The sequence below is a fragment of the Pristiophorus japonicus genome, chromosome 21 (assembly GCF_044704955.1).
Source record: "Pristiophorus japonicus isolate sPriJap1 chromosome 21, sPriJap1.hap1, whole genome shotgun sequence".
Classification (NCBI taxonomy): domain Eukaryota; kingdom Metazoa; phylum Chordata; class Chondrichthyes; family Pristiophoridae; genus Pristiophorus; species Pristiophorus japonicus.
This window is the reverse complement of record NC_091997.1, coordinates 69,308,359-69,323,983: the sequence shown is the minus strand read 5'-3', so window position 1 is coordinate 69,323,983 and position 15,625 is coordinate 69,308,359. Positions and strand designations below refer to the sequence as shown.

Here is a 15,625-nt window from a genome sequence, read left to right as displayed (position 1 = left end):
AGCAGATTGAATTGTAACGTTCAAACAGGAATTGGATATATACTTGAAAAGGAAACGTTTGGATGTCTCAGGGGCTAAGAGAAGGGAAGTGGGACTAATTGGATAATACATACGAACATAAGAAATAGGAGCAGGAGTCGGCCATTTGGCCCCTCGAGCCTGCTCCGCCATTCAATAAGATCATGGCTGATCTGATCTTGGCCTCAACTCCACTTGCCTGTCTGCTCCCCATAACCCTTGACTCCCTTGTCATTCAAAAATCTGTCTATCTCCACCTTAAATATATTCAATGACCCAGCTCTTTCATAGAGCCGGCACAGGCCCGATGGGCCAAATGGCCTCCTTCTGTAAGAATCTATGATCCTTTTCAGTGCTCCTCACGATATCAATCTAATGTAATTTTTTTTTTGTTTTAGTCTCTGTGCCTTATCATATCACCCTGAATGATTCTTTTGGCAAGTAGCCAACTGGTTGATACCAGCTAGATATTTCCAGAGTGGATCTCAGCTGAACTGACTCACCGGTCGGTGCAATAGCAAACAGACGCAACAAAGCATTGGGAAAACAACAACATTTTCTCCACGCAAAGTGTCGGAGGAGCGGGAGGAATGAAACTTGTTGTTGCTTTTGCAAATTCAGATGTACAGTAATGTCACACCCGATTTCACACGTTGACACTTGATGAGTGCTGCCATGCGCCATAGCCCCACTCCTTCTGTTAAACCCGTAGGCTGCCAAAATATTTTTTTGTCAAAACAACCAGAAGCAGAAGAATTAAGAATGCAAACGAGAGATCAGATTTCAATGCGATTTTTATCAGCACTTTACACTGCATTATTGACACTGCGTAATTGGGAATCACAGTTAGGATCAAACACAAATCACTGCATCTGTTCAAATTAACAAACCGCAAGCACAACTCCCGGCATCAGTTTGGATGAAGGAGGTCCTTTTGATTTTATCCTTCCACACCAGGACCTAGGGGAGGGAGGGGATTAGTGGGAATGTGTATGTGTGTGTGTGTGTGTGTGCGCGCGCGCGCACTAGGCCCATGCAGCAGAGCCTGGTCTTCAATCATCTTGGATCCCCTTGCCATTGGACCAAGACCTAGCTCCGTCAAGCCCGTGTGATGGCTGGCGTGCAACGGCCACCCCCACGTTAAAAGAATTCACGCACAGACATCTTCCACCCTTTGAAATGAAGGTCGGGACCTGGCCCACATTGGTCTCATCAGTCACCTGAGAACTCATTTTCATGTGGAAGCAAGTCATCCTCGACTCTGGGAGATTGCCTCAGAAGAAAAAGATGATTTTCCCATTGCTATTCCTTGTCCAAGTCTCGACCACCCAATCCTGGCAACTCATTCCAGCTGCCAATCAGCCTGTGTGTTTAAAAAGAACTTGCATTTATATAGCGCCTTTCACGACCTCAGGACGTCCCAAAGCGCTTTACAGCCAATAAAGTACTTTTTGAATTGTAGTCACTGCTGCAATGTGGGAAACACGGCAGCCAATTTGAGCACTGCAAACTTCCGCACACAGCAACATGATAATGACCCCCGATAATCTGTTTTTTTTTAATGGTGTTGAGAGATAAATATTGGTTAAGACACCAGGGACAACTCCCATGCTCGTCTTGGAAATAGTGGTTATGGGATCTTTTATGTCCACCAGAGAGAGCAGACAGGGCCTCGGTTTAACGTCTCATCTGAAATATGTATTTTTTTTTAAACGTCCAGCTATCAGTCCTACATTTGCTCTTCACAAACCTGAATTTTGATCCTCCCTTCTCTTCATAGCACTCTAAGGGTTCTCCCTCTTCCTTAGTAATGGATGTATGGGACAGACTCCAAGGAAAGATTGAATGGCACGTTATTTTCAACAACGAAAAAAGTATAAATACCTGGTTGGGAAACAGAAAAAGTTACAAGGATAAGCTATGGGCACACACTGAGATAATCAGTGTTTTTGTGAGGCTTAATGGCTTCATAGCTGAGGGAATGGCACCAAGGAACAGAAGGTGGAAGTTATCTGTGTACAATAGCAGAGGTTAAATGGGGAAGATGCTGGAGTTCCTTCATGTGCAATCTCACAGAATCATATCATAGAATGGTTCCAACACAGGAGGCAATTGGGCCCATCGAGCTCGTGACGACTCTCTGCAAGAGCACCTCAGCTAGTCCCACTCCCACCGCCCTTTAATTTTTTTTTCCTTCAGGTACTTAACCAATTCCCTTTTGAAAGCCTCGATTGAATCTGTCTCCACCATCCTTTCAGGCAGCGAATTCCAGATCCTAACCACTTACTGTGTAAAAAGTTTCCCCTCGTGTCGCCTTTGGTTCTTTTGCCAATCGCCTTAAATCTGTGTCCTCTGGTTCTCGACCCTTCTGCCAATGGGAACAGTTTCTCTCGATCTACTCTGTCTAGACCTCATCATTTTGAACACCTCGATCAAATCTCCTCTCAACCTTCTCTGCTCTAAGGAGAACAACCTCAGCTTCTCCAGTCTAGCCACAAAACTGAGGTCCCTCATCCCTGGAACCATTCTCGTAAATCTTTTCTGCACCTTCTCCAAGGCTTTCACATCCTCCCAGAATTGGACACAATACTCCAGTTGAGGCCAAACTAGTATTCATCATAACTTCCTTGCTTTTGTACTCTATGCCTCCAATTATGAAGCCCAGGATCCCGTGATCTAGAGCTTGCTACGCTTAATGGGGGAGCATCTTTTAAATGTTCATGGCAGAAAATGATTGAAGACTTGCATTTATATAGCACATTCCACGGCCTCAGGATGTCCCAAAGTGCTATACAGCCAGTTACGTACTTTTGAAGTGTAGTCACTGTTGCAATTTATTGCATTGACAATTACCATTAACTATTTGGAAAGTTCTTCCACCTTCATTTTCTTCACCTTGAGCACCCATTGCCGATGGATAAGTTATTCCCATTGCAAAGATTTGAACTTGAGTGTTTTTCTTCACAAAGTAAGGATGTCAACCAAGATTATGAGCCCCCATTACCTGATGCAGTGATTTTAGGGTGCTACGTCATCCCCAGGCGCACTTTCCCTTTTGCAGAATCCAGCCATACTGGGAAGTAGTTAGGAATCAGATACTGACTGAACAGAGGCTTTGGGAGGGCTAGGCCATTGGACACACTTTGAGGATCAGGCACTAATCTCTCACACTCCTCTCAAATCACATTCATCCTTTACTGGCTTTCATTTGATTAGCTTTGGCAATCAAGAGTGTTTCTACAGATCTTTCTGATTAGAAGGGCGAAATATAATTCAACGCATTTAATTGTTGTACATAAAATGTGGACAGAGCTCTTGATGGGCCAAATGGCCTTTGCTTGTTCCGTGACTTCATTGCATTTTTACAATGAGGTTACAGAAAGAACAAACTTGCCATCTGGTTAGTGCCGTTCATGACCTCAGCTCGACCAAAAGCGCTATACAGCCAATGACTTACCTTTAAAGGGCAGTCACTGTTGCAACGTAGCGAAACGCAGCAGTCAATTTGCGCACAGCAAGGTCCCACAAATGAGATAAATGACCATATAATGTTTGTCAGTGATGTATTTGAGTGATGTACGCTGGCCAAAAGACCTGGAGAATGCCCCTGCTCTTCGAGTAGTGCTGTGGGATCGGTTACATCCACCAGAGGGAAGATTTAACCAGTTTAATGTCCAATCCGAAAGACGGCACCTCCAACAGTGCAGTTCTCCCTCAGTACTACACTGAAGTGTCAGCCTATAACAACAACTTGTATTTATATAGCAGCTTTAACGTAGTAAAACGTCCCACGGCACTTCAGTGTGAAAAGACAAAAAATAAATTTAGCCGAGATTATGTTCTCAAGTCACTGGAGTGGAGCTTGAAACAATGTCTTAGAGGCGAGAGTGCTACCACTAAGCCAAGGCGAACACCTATGGTACCATGCCTCGACTTGTGCACAGGAAAGTATTTTTCCCCCTGGGAATAATTAGAGCACGTCTCCTAGGCTCCAACTTCCTGCTGGCCTCTCATTGGCAATCACAAGAGAGGCCATATAGAGTTAACTGGTGTAAAAGTTGCTAAATTTACAGGGAGAATGCGGTGTTCGAGGTTAGCATTCCCCAGCTATGTCTTATCGTTCAAACAAATCCATCACATTTGACACCAGTTCACTAAACAGGAATCTTCGACTGTAGAGAAATCCATGGTCGGTGGGTCTATCAACCCAAACAAGATGATTCGATTGAGTCTGCTGGAATCAGAGAGGGGGGAATGGGCAGATTTCTCAAGGACAAATGGTTTATCACCAGCATCTGGTCCCCAAGCACTGATCACCAATTCCAATTGCTCCCTGCACTTTCTGTACTTAAATGATGTACACCACTTTAATGTTATACTGATGGTTTGGTCCAATTTTGTGTCAGTGGCGTCGTCAATGCTCCTGATGTACGAGGAAAAGAAAGACTTGCATTTATATCGCGCCTTTCATGACCAGCGGACATCTCAAAGCGCTTTACACCAATTAAGTACTTTTGGAATGTAGTCACTGTTGTAATGTGGGAAACACGGCAGCCAATTTGCGCACAGCAAGCTCCCACAAACAGCAATGTGTAATGACCAGATAATGTGGTTTTTTAATGTTATGCTGATTGAGGGATAAATATTGGCCACAGGACACCGGGGATAACCCTTCTTCAAAATAGTGCCTTGGGATCTTTTACGTCCACTTGAGAGCAGACAGGATCTCGGCTTAATGTCTCATCCGAAAGATGAGGACACACATACAAGAGGATGGTCACACAGTTTATTACAAAATAGTCTCCAGTTGATTACCACAAAATCCGACGTTTAGTGAATTCAATTCTTGCATATAAATTGTTTACCAATCTAAGAATTACTCAGCTACATTTTCTTGAGATTTCCTTCCAGAATGCCAGTCCGACCATCTTCCTCTCACATCACTGCGTCATGTACAATTCCCCCAGAGATGACGGTCCTAGGCACCCTCGAAACGTATCTGCGGTCACGTCTCCCTCGTCCACTGGAGAATTAAGAACCGCTTACCATAACTGTAGAGGATACTCACAAGTTTGTTGAGCTGTTGAAGTTGTGCGAGAGTGATGCAGGTAATCATGGTTGCCTTCTAAGCTGTTGACCTGGGTTCGATTCCCAACAGTCCCATCTCTTACTTTCTATTGGAGGATAAAATGATCCTCTGATGACACTGGTTGTAAGCAGTTCTTAGACTGGCATCTCATGGCTTTCTACAAAAATAGTTGTAGAGCTGTTGAGTTGGGAGTGGTTTAGCCAGTCATGTGATGCTCACAATAAAACCCCAGCCATTTGGGATGAACTGTAATGTGTAGTGTGATTGTTAAACCTTTGCTAATAAACCAACTAGTTCTTAATAGCAATGAATTCTTAAGCGAAGAACCCATGAAGCAAAAACATTACAAGAACCACTCATAAACTGGAGAATGGGGGAGGCTCTACTTTAGGTTCCTTGTAGTGGTATGCCACCACACTGCCCAGGGCTGTCGCTCACCGCTCCTTTTATGGCCCCGACCTGCCGCTGATGTTCCGCGAGCTGGTGCAGAAGGCGACGGCTGTGAAGAGTGACATCATCAAGGAGCAGGTCGGTGATTGGAGCGTGGGCAGATACAGCAGGAGCGGCAAGGTCAGGGCGAAGGAGCGGCGAGAGACTGTAGAGGGACGTGATCGGGGCCCAGGAGAGGCGTGAGTTCGGGGCCAGGGACAGCACGGACCACCCCACACTGCGATGTGTGTGCGCACTAGGTCCGTGCAGCAGAACTGGTCTCCAGTTGCCTTGGGTAATCCTTGCCACTGGACCAAGACCTAGCTCTGGCAAGCCCGTGTGGTGGCTGGTGTGCAACGGCCACCCCACGTTAAAAAAATTCACACACAGGCACCTTCTACTTCTTAGGATGAAGTTCGGGTCGTTCATTGAAACTCCTGTGAACTCGTCCTTTTTTTGGCATGGAAGCAAGTCATCCTCGTTTCGAGGGACCGCCTATGATGATGACGACTTTATCATGCGTTAGAATCTTAAATTTAAAATTTCATGGGCCTTTCTTTTGAGGAATTTTTAAACTGCAGTGGGGAAAGAATTGTTCTAGTAACCAAAGGGGGTGAAATAATCCACATGATCTTCAGTGATCAGAGCGTCCCCTCCAGTGTTATTTGGGCATGAAATGCAGGGGCACATCACAGCTGTGCTATTAAGCTGGAGAAAATATTGTTCAGCAATCTCCCTGCAAAATGCATCACAGCAGCCTTGCTGCTTAGAGATTCCTTTGAAAAACAGTCAAAACCCTTGCAAACAACCAGAGACAAGTCGAGAGCTTACAGGCTCACGCCTGCACGAGGTCCCTTGGAAGGAGACAACCGAGATACACAAGGGAGAGAGAGATTTTAAGAGGTAGGTCACAGATACCCAAGCAGTCAGCAGTTGGAATGGGGCTGGAGGGACAGGAAATGTGGTCATCTACCTCCTCTCTGAGCTGGGGATGGTACATCTGCAGGTGGCATTCAAATTCTAGAACCACAATCCAATAGACAACAAAACAGATCTTCTAGTGTAATCAATTAGCTGTATCAATACTGAGACAAACTGAGACAAACACTGGGCGCATCAAAAATAATGTTCAGCATTGATGTACACATTATCTGTACATAATATTCAAAGTCTACAGGTCCAATGAACGAATCAGCGTAAGATTATTGACCAGGCTGCAGGACCGTGGCATTACTTCTCCAATAGAGCCGTCATCTCCGGGACTGCCTGCAACGGGGAAACAACAAATATAACAACTTGTATTTATATAGCGCCTTTAACGTAGTGAAACGTCCCAAGGCGCTTCAGGAGTATCGTGAGATAAAACAATTAGACTCCGAGCCACACAAATAGAAATTAGCACAGGTGGCCATTTTACAAAAATCCGATAGTTTCATTACTGATACTAGCTTTTTAAATTCCAGATTTATTTAATTACCTGAATTTAAAATGGATTTGAACATTCCCAATCTAATCTATAGTGAGCAGGGGGCCCAACAATGTTAAACTATTGCTAATTTGCACTAAATTGGCACCTTTACTCACAGTACAGCTCGGGTAGAAATTGAAAAAGGTCACAGTGGTACAATAGATGCTACTTCGGAGATGCAAGCTGATGAATCTCAAATGTGCACTTTTTAACTATCTCGGACCTGGGGGGGGTGCGTAATGAGAAAACGGTCCCATTCCCCAGCACTAACAACCACCACCATGAACATAAAATGGATTGTTTTTTTTATAAAACTGAATTGTAGTAGAAAGAACATTCATGCAGTGAAAGCATCGAATTCCCCATATAGATTTGGCTCCCCTTTAAAAGGGCAGGGGCTCAAACGGAGGGCGCGTTCCATTTATTTATGCGAGATCTAATTGAGTCAGTGATTGCTCACTGATCACTTTAGCCAGCGCTGTGATCACAACAGCAGCAAATGCTTCGATTCAGGATCCCGTTTAATTGTAATAGAAGCCTGTTGGGTTTTTTTTAAACTCTGAAAAACTCTAAAATTGATTACTAAAGACAAGACGGTTATTTAATCAAAAGGGTAGGTTTGACTAGAAATGGCTGGTAAAGGCACCATCTTTTGATAAAAATTAATTCTCGGAATGTGGGCGTCGCTGGCAAGGCCGGCATTTATTGCCCATCTCTAATTGCTCCTTGAGAAGGTGGTGGTGAGTCGCCTTCTTGAACCGTTGCAGTCCATGTGGTGAAGGTGCTCCCACAGCGCTGTTAGGGAGGCCGTTCCAGGATTTTGACCCAGCGGCGATGAAGGAACGGCCGATATATATCTAACTGATCCATGTGGACCTGAAGATTTCGGGTTCGCTTGCAAGTTTGTGCCGAGCTATCCGATCTCCGTCCGGGCGACTACTGTCACTATGGGCTCTTCAGGGTTTAGAGAAGGGACAGTCAAGGTCCCCACTCCTGATCGCATGTGAATATCACATGAGAACAATATCGGATTTGGATGTGATTCCACCTTGGTCAAATAGCTTGCCAACACTCGGTCACAGGAACAGGGTCGGGGGGGGGTGGGGGGTGGCGAGAATAAAGATAGCAAAACAAACTCCAACGCACAAGTACACACATACATTGGGTATAAATACCGTTCAAATCGTCACCAAAACCTGAAGCTTAACCTGTTAAACTGACTCTCAGAAGCAGAAGACAGGCATTAGACTGACTGCCGATGAGAGATACCACAAAGATCTGCACTCACGTGGCCACGATTACCCATTGTTTATTACACGGAATTTACTGAAACACTACTGCCGTCAGTCATGCATGGGAGAGTTGGTCAATAATTAACAAGCATTAAAGCCAAAATGAGAACGAAAAAAAACCTCAAGCCTTCAAATCACAGTAAACAAAGCACTCTTTTTCGAGAAGTCTTCTGCCAGGCATCTGGCAGTCACTCAAAAAGGTGGCATCAGTAATGGTGAGCATGAAACTACTGGATTGTCGTAAAAATCCATCCGGTTCACTAATGTCCTTTAGGGAAGGAAATCTGCCGCCCTTACCCGGTCTGGCCGATATGTGACTCCAGACCCACAGCAATGTGGCTGACTCTTAACTGCCCTCTGAAATGGTCCAGCGAGACACTCAGTTATATAAAAACAAGAATAGGGGTTCCTCTCGAGGGCAACTAGGAATGGACAATAAATGCTGGCATTGCCAGTGATGCCCACATCCCAGGAACGATTAGAAAAAAGTCTAGCTCCCACCACATTCATTGGCATTAATTACTGTTGATTGCTCATCACAGATATTCGGCCAAAAATAAATAAATGTCAGCTGGGCATGTAAATGCTTGTTCGAAAGTAAAGCAAAACCGTCCTGAAAACTAAACCCAGTGGCTCGTTAAATATCAGTTACCGCTTCTGATGACAGGGCCTGTGGCCATCGCAGTGCTCGAGGATTCCAGATGAACTCGCCAGCGATGAATGCAGCCTCTCAATTATTCAACAGATCTGCATTTCCATTAGCTGGAAATAAAGCCGTCCTACAAAATTTATCAGGGAAATTGTCTACATGTTGTTTCTACCTCCCGTCACTTTGTCTGTGGATTATTAAAAACCGCACGTTTCCTGCCCAGCCAGCAGGCATTAGTCAAGAGAAAATTATTAAACTTTGGCAGGAATTATTTCCAACTTGTCTTTTGGGGATGCTACTGCCCTGTGGGCGTCTCGCACACATCGCACAGAGCTGTGTGCATTACACGAGAGGCAAGCGAGCACGGCTCCCCCAAGAGCAGCTGTACACCTATCGGCCAAGCTTCGGTCCCTGGGCTCTTCAGGGCTTCTCCATCTCAACTGTACAGCGCTCGAGGTACTGCAGGGTCCCAGAGTTAGGGAGGAGGAGGAGAAAAATGGCTAGAATTCTTGCCTCTGGTAGCTATCCAATGACCCCTGTCGAAAATGATGTGTACAGTGGGGGATAGGAAGTCACAACTTGCATTTATATAGCATCACTGGAATTCTCTACCCCAGAGGGCTGTGGAGGCTCAGTCTTTGAGTATATTCAAGACAGGGATCAATAGATTTTTGGATATTGAGGGAAACAAGGGATTTGGGGACAGTACAGGAAAGTGGATAGAGGTCTTGGTTAACCCTTGCCCCTGGACCAAGACCTAGCTCTGTCAAGCACACGTTAAAAAAATCCACGCACAGGCATCTTCCACCCTTCAGTTCGGGATCTGGAATATTAGGTCCTTCATTGAAACACCTGTGAGCTCATCCTTTTTTTGGCGTGGAAGCAAGTCATCCTCATTTCAAGGGACTGCCTATGATGATGATGGATTGAGGTAGAAGATCAGCCATGATCTTATTGACTGGCAGAGCAGACTCGAGGGGCCGAATGGCCACCTACTGCTCCTAATTCTTATGTTCTCTGTTTCTCTCTCCAGAGATGATGTCTGACCTGCTGAGTATTTCCAGCATTTTCTTTATACTTTATCTATCAGGCCTGCTATCGCCTTTCATGCGCTCACAACAAACGAGACTTACTTTGAAGAGATCTGCCACCAAGCCATAATCCGCTACCTGAAAGATGGGCGCTTCGGGATCCTTGTTAATGGCCACGATGGTCTGCAAGGAAAGCGGTGCACCCTTTAATGATTCTCCCAACTATCGGCAATGTAGCATGTTCATTCAAAAATATAACTGGTGTAAGCATTTTCCATCACTAAAATAAACAGTTTTAAACAATGCTAGCAAGCTCTCAGGGATCCCTCTTCTGTACCTGAAAACAAACACCCTCCCAAGAGGTCACCATACAATGTTAATAAATATTTATTATGCAGAATTCAACGGGCTCGCACTCCTGGCTTTAATGCTCCACTGCACAGAAGTTACAACTCGCCTGGGAGGACAGACACACCAACATTAGCATCCTTGACCAGGCCAACAACCCCAGTATTGAAGCACTGACCACACTTGATCAGCTCTGCTGGGCAGGCCACACTGTCCGCATGCCAGACACAAGACTCCCTAAAGCAAGCGCTCTACTCGGAACTCCTTCACGGCAAACGAGCCAAAGGCGGGCAGAGGAAACGTTACAAGGACATTCTCAAAGTCTGCCTGATAAAGTGCAACATCCCCACCGACACCTGGAAGTCCCTGGCCAGAGACCGCCCTAAGTGGAGGAAGTGCATCCGGGAGGGCGCTGAGCACCTCGAGTCTCATCGCCGAAATCAAGCGCAGGCAGCGGAAAGAGTGTGCGGCAAACCAGTCCCACCCACCCTTTCCCTCAACGACGATCTGTCCCACCTGTGACAGAGACTGTGGCTCTCGTATTGGGCTGTTCAGCCACCTAAGGACTCAATTTAAGAGTGGAAGCAAGTCTTCCTCGATTCCGAGGGACTGCCTATGATGATGCTGAGTGACTATTCTCCAAAAGTACTTCATTGGCTGTAAAGCGCTTTGAGACGTCCGGTGGTCGTGAAAGGCGCTATATAAATGCAAATCTTTCTTTGTTCTTTCTTTTCCTTGGGAGGAAAGGACTCACTTTCGGTGGGCTCCTGTCTACCTAGCTGCAGATGTCAGCATTTCTGGGGAGCTGATCGATGTCCACATACTTCAGTTGCAGCTGACGGCGCTAGATCGGGGAACCCTGGTCAATTCCTCCTGTGCTCGGTACCCCACTCCCCCCACTGAAACATCACAGGTCTCCCTATTGCCTCTCCAGCCGAGGTCAGCCAACTCAGCACTAACTAGGGCTTGATTTTATTGTCACTTACTGGCGATCCATCCTTCATAAAAGCCCAGTAAAATCGCCAGCTTATTGCTTGGTTTGATGAATGCCCGGAAAGGACCATGTTTTAGAATCATAGAAATTTACAGCACGGAAGGAGGCCATTCGGCCCATCGTGTCCGTGCCGATCGACAAAGAGCCACCCAGCCTAATCCCACTTTCCAGCTCTTGGTCTGTAGCCCTGTAGGTTACAGCACTTCAAGTACACATCCAAGAGGGTTTCTGCCTCTAACTTTCATGCAGTGAGTTGCTCGCCCTCTGGGTGAAAAAAGTTCTCCTCATCGCCCCTCTGATCCTTCTACCAATTATTTTAAGGAAACAGGTCCTTCCAATCCACTCTATCTAGGCCCCTCATAATTTTATACACCTCAATTAAGTCTCCTTTCAGCCTCCTCTGCTCCAAAGAAAACAACCCCAGCCTATCCAATCTTTCCTCATAGCTAAAATTCTCCAATCCTGGCAACATCTTCGTTTTATATCTTTACAATTCAATGCCAAGATATTCGAGCACCATACCTCGTGGAAACGTCCTCGGAGATTCACCGTTCGATAACTTATGTTTATGGGTAGCAGGTGACTGGGGTTTTTTTAAATCATTTCAAAGCAGATCTTAGCAAACAAAAAAAAAATCAACCTGCAAAAAACAGGTTCCTTAAATTTCAAAAGGCAGGCTAAAGGAAAAAATATAAATTATAGATCGCAAGGACAAAAAAGCTTTTTCGGCGGCTTTTAGAACATCTTAGTGCAGAAGATTGGGATGTGGCTAATGCACGGGGTAGTAAAACTTACTCCAGAGGCGGTCACCATGGTTACTGGAGCTGAAATATACTGGGTAACTGCTTGCAACATTGCACACTGGGAGTTAATACCATCTTTAGATGAAGTGGGATTAGAGCGGGTTGGGGAATAATTAAACCAGGGTGAACTGCGTGTTCAGTCCTCAGGTTAAAGTCATACATTCCGTCCTTATTCTTATATTTCCATTTTAATCTTTTGTGTCCGATTGCTTATGTAAACTGGTCACACTGTTACTTGCACCCTCCTGCCAATGGTGGCACTATAGCACCAGGAACAGAGATACAAACAAATAAAATAAGCGTCATGTCGTTTGTCACAAAGGGAGATGAAATACAATGCAAAAGAAATGGCCTTTGTGACGAGGTGCTTATTGATTTTACTGAAACATATAAGATACTGAGGGGGCTCGACAAGGTCGATGCAGAGAGAATGTTTCCCCTCGGAGGAAATCTAGAACTAGGGGGCATAGTCTCAGAATAAGGGGCCGCCCATTTAGAACTGAGACAAGGAGGAATTTCTTTTCTCTGTGGAAATCTGTGGAATTTTCTGCCCCAGAGAGCTGTGGAGGCTGGGTCATTGAATATATTTAAGGCAGAGAGAGAGACAGATTTTTGAACAATAAGGGAGTGAAGGGTTATGGGGAACGAGCGGGATAGTGGAGCCGAGCCCAAGATTATGATCTGATTGAATGGCGGAGCAAGCTCAAGAGGCTAAATGGCCGACTCCTGCTCCTATTTCTTATGTTCTATTGTGCAAGGTGTGGAATGCCAACATTCGAGCCGATAATTGGGAGGATCCACTGTATCTGGACAAATTATGACCACATCTAGCTAACCGGTATTGCAGGAGTGTTTTAACGTTTGGGGGCTGCATGGCACCTGCCAGAGCAATCTTAAATAAACAGCCTGAAGTGAAAAGTTGGCTTTTGGAAGAGCACATCAGAACACTCTCCTTTGGGACTGATAAAGTACAGGCACATTTTGTGTACTGTCAACCTTCCTTTTTATCTTACTGCAAAGCTACTTACAAATGGCTCTGGACACATCAGTTAAAGCGCAGGTTATGAAGCTAATGGGACTGACTAAGGTTTTGATTGCGAGTTTTCTCAAACTGAAGCCATTATTTCACTGCCATTTATACAGCACGATTAATAAAAAAAAACAGGTTGAACATTAAATGGAAGAGGATTAATTTCTTTGTCTATTTGGTAATGAAATGGCATTTTCATCAGCAATTATTGACAGTAGTGCAGCATTCTGATATGTAATGCAGCAGAACATCGAGGCTCAGGTTTATTTACTCTATGAGATGGCAGAGTCTTAATAATAACCGCTCTAAGACACAATAGAACCAGACAGAAACACACGTTACATAGGCAATACCATGGGAACCAGGTGGTTTGATTTAGGAACATCTGTACCGAAAGTTGGTAGTTTATCTGGAACTAAACCAAGTCTTAAAAAGAAAAAATGTAGGAACACATTCATTTATACAACGCCTTTCACAACTTCAGGATATCCCAAAGTGCTTCACAATCGATTAAATATGTGGAGGGCAGTCACTATTATACTGTAGGAAGATGCACTTTGAGGTGTCTATTGTATATGGTCCTCAAATCACTGGAGAAATACGACCAACAATGTCTCCGCAAGATCCTGCAAATCCCCTGGGAGGACAGACGCACCAACGTCAGTTTCTCGATCAGGCCAACATCCCCAGCAACAAAGCATTGACCACACTTGACTAGCACCGTTGGGCAGGCCACATCGTCCACATGCCCAACACAAGACTCCCAAAGCAAGCGCTCTATTCGGAACTCCTTCACGGCAAGTGAACCTCAGGTGGGCAGAGGAAACGTTTCAAGGACACCCTCAAAGCCTCCTTGATAAAGTACGGCATCCCCACCGACATCTGGTAATCCCTGGTCAAAGACCGCCCTAAGTGGAGGAAGAACATCTGGGAGGGTGCTGAGCACCTTGAGTCTCGTCGCCCAGAGCATGAGTATAGGCACAACCTGCTCAACCTTTCTTCATAAGACAACCCCTTCATCTCAGGAATCAACCTAGTGAACCTTCTCTGAACTGCCTCCAATGCAAGTGTATCCCTCCTTAAATAAGGAGACCAAAACTGTACACAGTACTCCAGGTGTGGTCTCACCAATACCCTGTACAGTTGTAGCAGGACTTCCCTGCTTTTATACTCTATCCCCCTTGCAATAAAGGCCAACATTCCATTTGTCTTCCTAATTACTTGCTGTACCTGCAAGCTAACTTTTTGTGTTTAATGTACAAGCACCCCCAGATCCCTCTGTACCTTTCTAGATCTTTTCACTGAACTAAGTCTGACTAAGCTACACGTAAGGGGATGGAGTATGAAAGCAGGGAAGTCTTGCTACAGCTATATAAGGTGTTGGTGAGGTCACACCTGAAACACTGCATGCAATTTTGGTTTCCATATTTACGAAAGGATATACTTGCTTTGGAGGCAGTTCAGAGAAGGTTCACAAGGTTGATTCCAGAGATGAGGGGGTTGACTTATGAGGAAAGGTCGAGTAGGTTGGGCCTCTACTCATTGGAGTTCAGAAGAATGAGAGGTGATCTTATCGAAACGTATAAGATTATGACGGAGCTTGACAAGATGGATGCAGAGAGGATGTTTCCACTGATGGGGGGGGCGAACTAGAACTAGAGGGTATGATCTTAGAATAAGGGGCCACCCATTTAAAACTGAGATGAGGAGGAATTTCCTCTCAGAGGGTTGTAAATTTGTGGAATTTGCTGCCTTGGAGAGCTGTGGAAGCTGAGACATTGTATACATTTAAGGCAGAGATAGACAGTTTCTTGAGCGATGTGGGGAAAAGGAGCTATGGGGAGCGGACGGGGAAGTGGAGCTGAGTCCATGATCAGATCAGCCATGATCTTATTGAATGGCGGAGCAGGCTCGAGGGGCCGTATGGCCTACTCCTGCTCCTATTTCTTATGTTCTTATGTAATGATGCTCAGACATGACGGGAAACAATGGGATTCCTCCGTAGATAATGTTGGCTGAAGCCACTTTAAAAATCAGATTTACCAAATCCATCTAAAATCCTACAAAATAAAATAGGAAAAAAAAATCCCTATTTTGTCAAAAAAGGATCTGAAACTTTTACTAAGAGTCCAACCACACGAGGGAAGATTCTGTGTAACAAAAATCATAAAAAGTGATTTTACGCGAGTTCAAAAGGAACTCTTCTCCCATATGGTTATCTTTAAATAATGCTGGATGTTTAATTCCTGCAGTTTTATTAGAGTTTCTCTCCTCTCACAAAAATTGATTGGAGAATTTGGTGAAGGCTCAAATCGATACTATTAATCTCCCAAGAAGAAAGTTGTATCCCCCATTGGACCTGCTAACAGAGATGTGTTTTAATTGAACTGCATCATTAACAAAAAGCTGTGTCACAGCAGTATTTTAATATATGCATAAAAAATAATCTCGACTCGCTAAAATTTTCAAGAATG

At 44.8% G+C, this 15,625-nt stretch overlaps 1 protein-coding gene across 1 annotated transcript in view; it reads right to left on the bottom strand.

The window, feature by feature from the left end:
* Nucleotides 1-4,790: 4,790 nt before the first annotated feature.
* The window catches only part of etfa (electron transfer flavoprotein subunit alpha), a 58,277-nt gene continuing 47,442 nt past the window's right edge, over nucleotides 4,791-15,625 (bottom strand). Inside the window, exons 11-12 of the mRNA XM_070865009.1 lie at nucleotides 10,079-10,159; nucleotides 4,791-6,802 (exon numbers count right to left, since the gene is read on the bottom strand). Coding sequence (XP_070721110.1) covers nucleotides 6,767-6,802; nucleotides 10,079-10,159 — 117 coding nt within the window. The 3' untranslated portion in view covers nucleotides 4,791-6,766. The remainder of the gene's footprint in view (nucleotides 6,803-10,078; nucleotides 10,160-15,625) is intronic.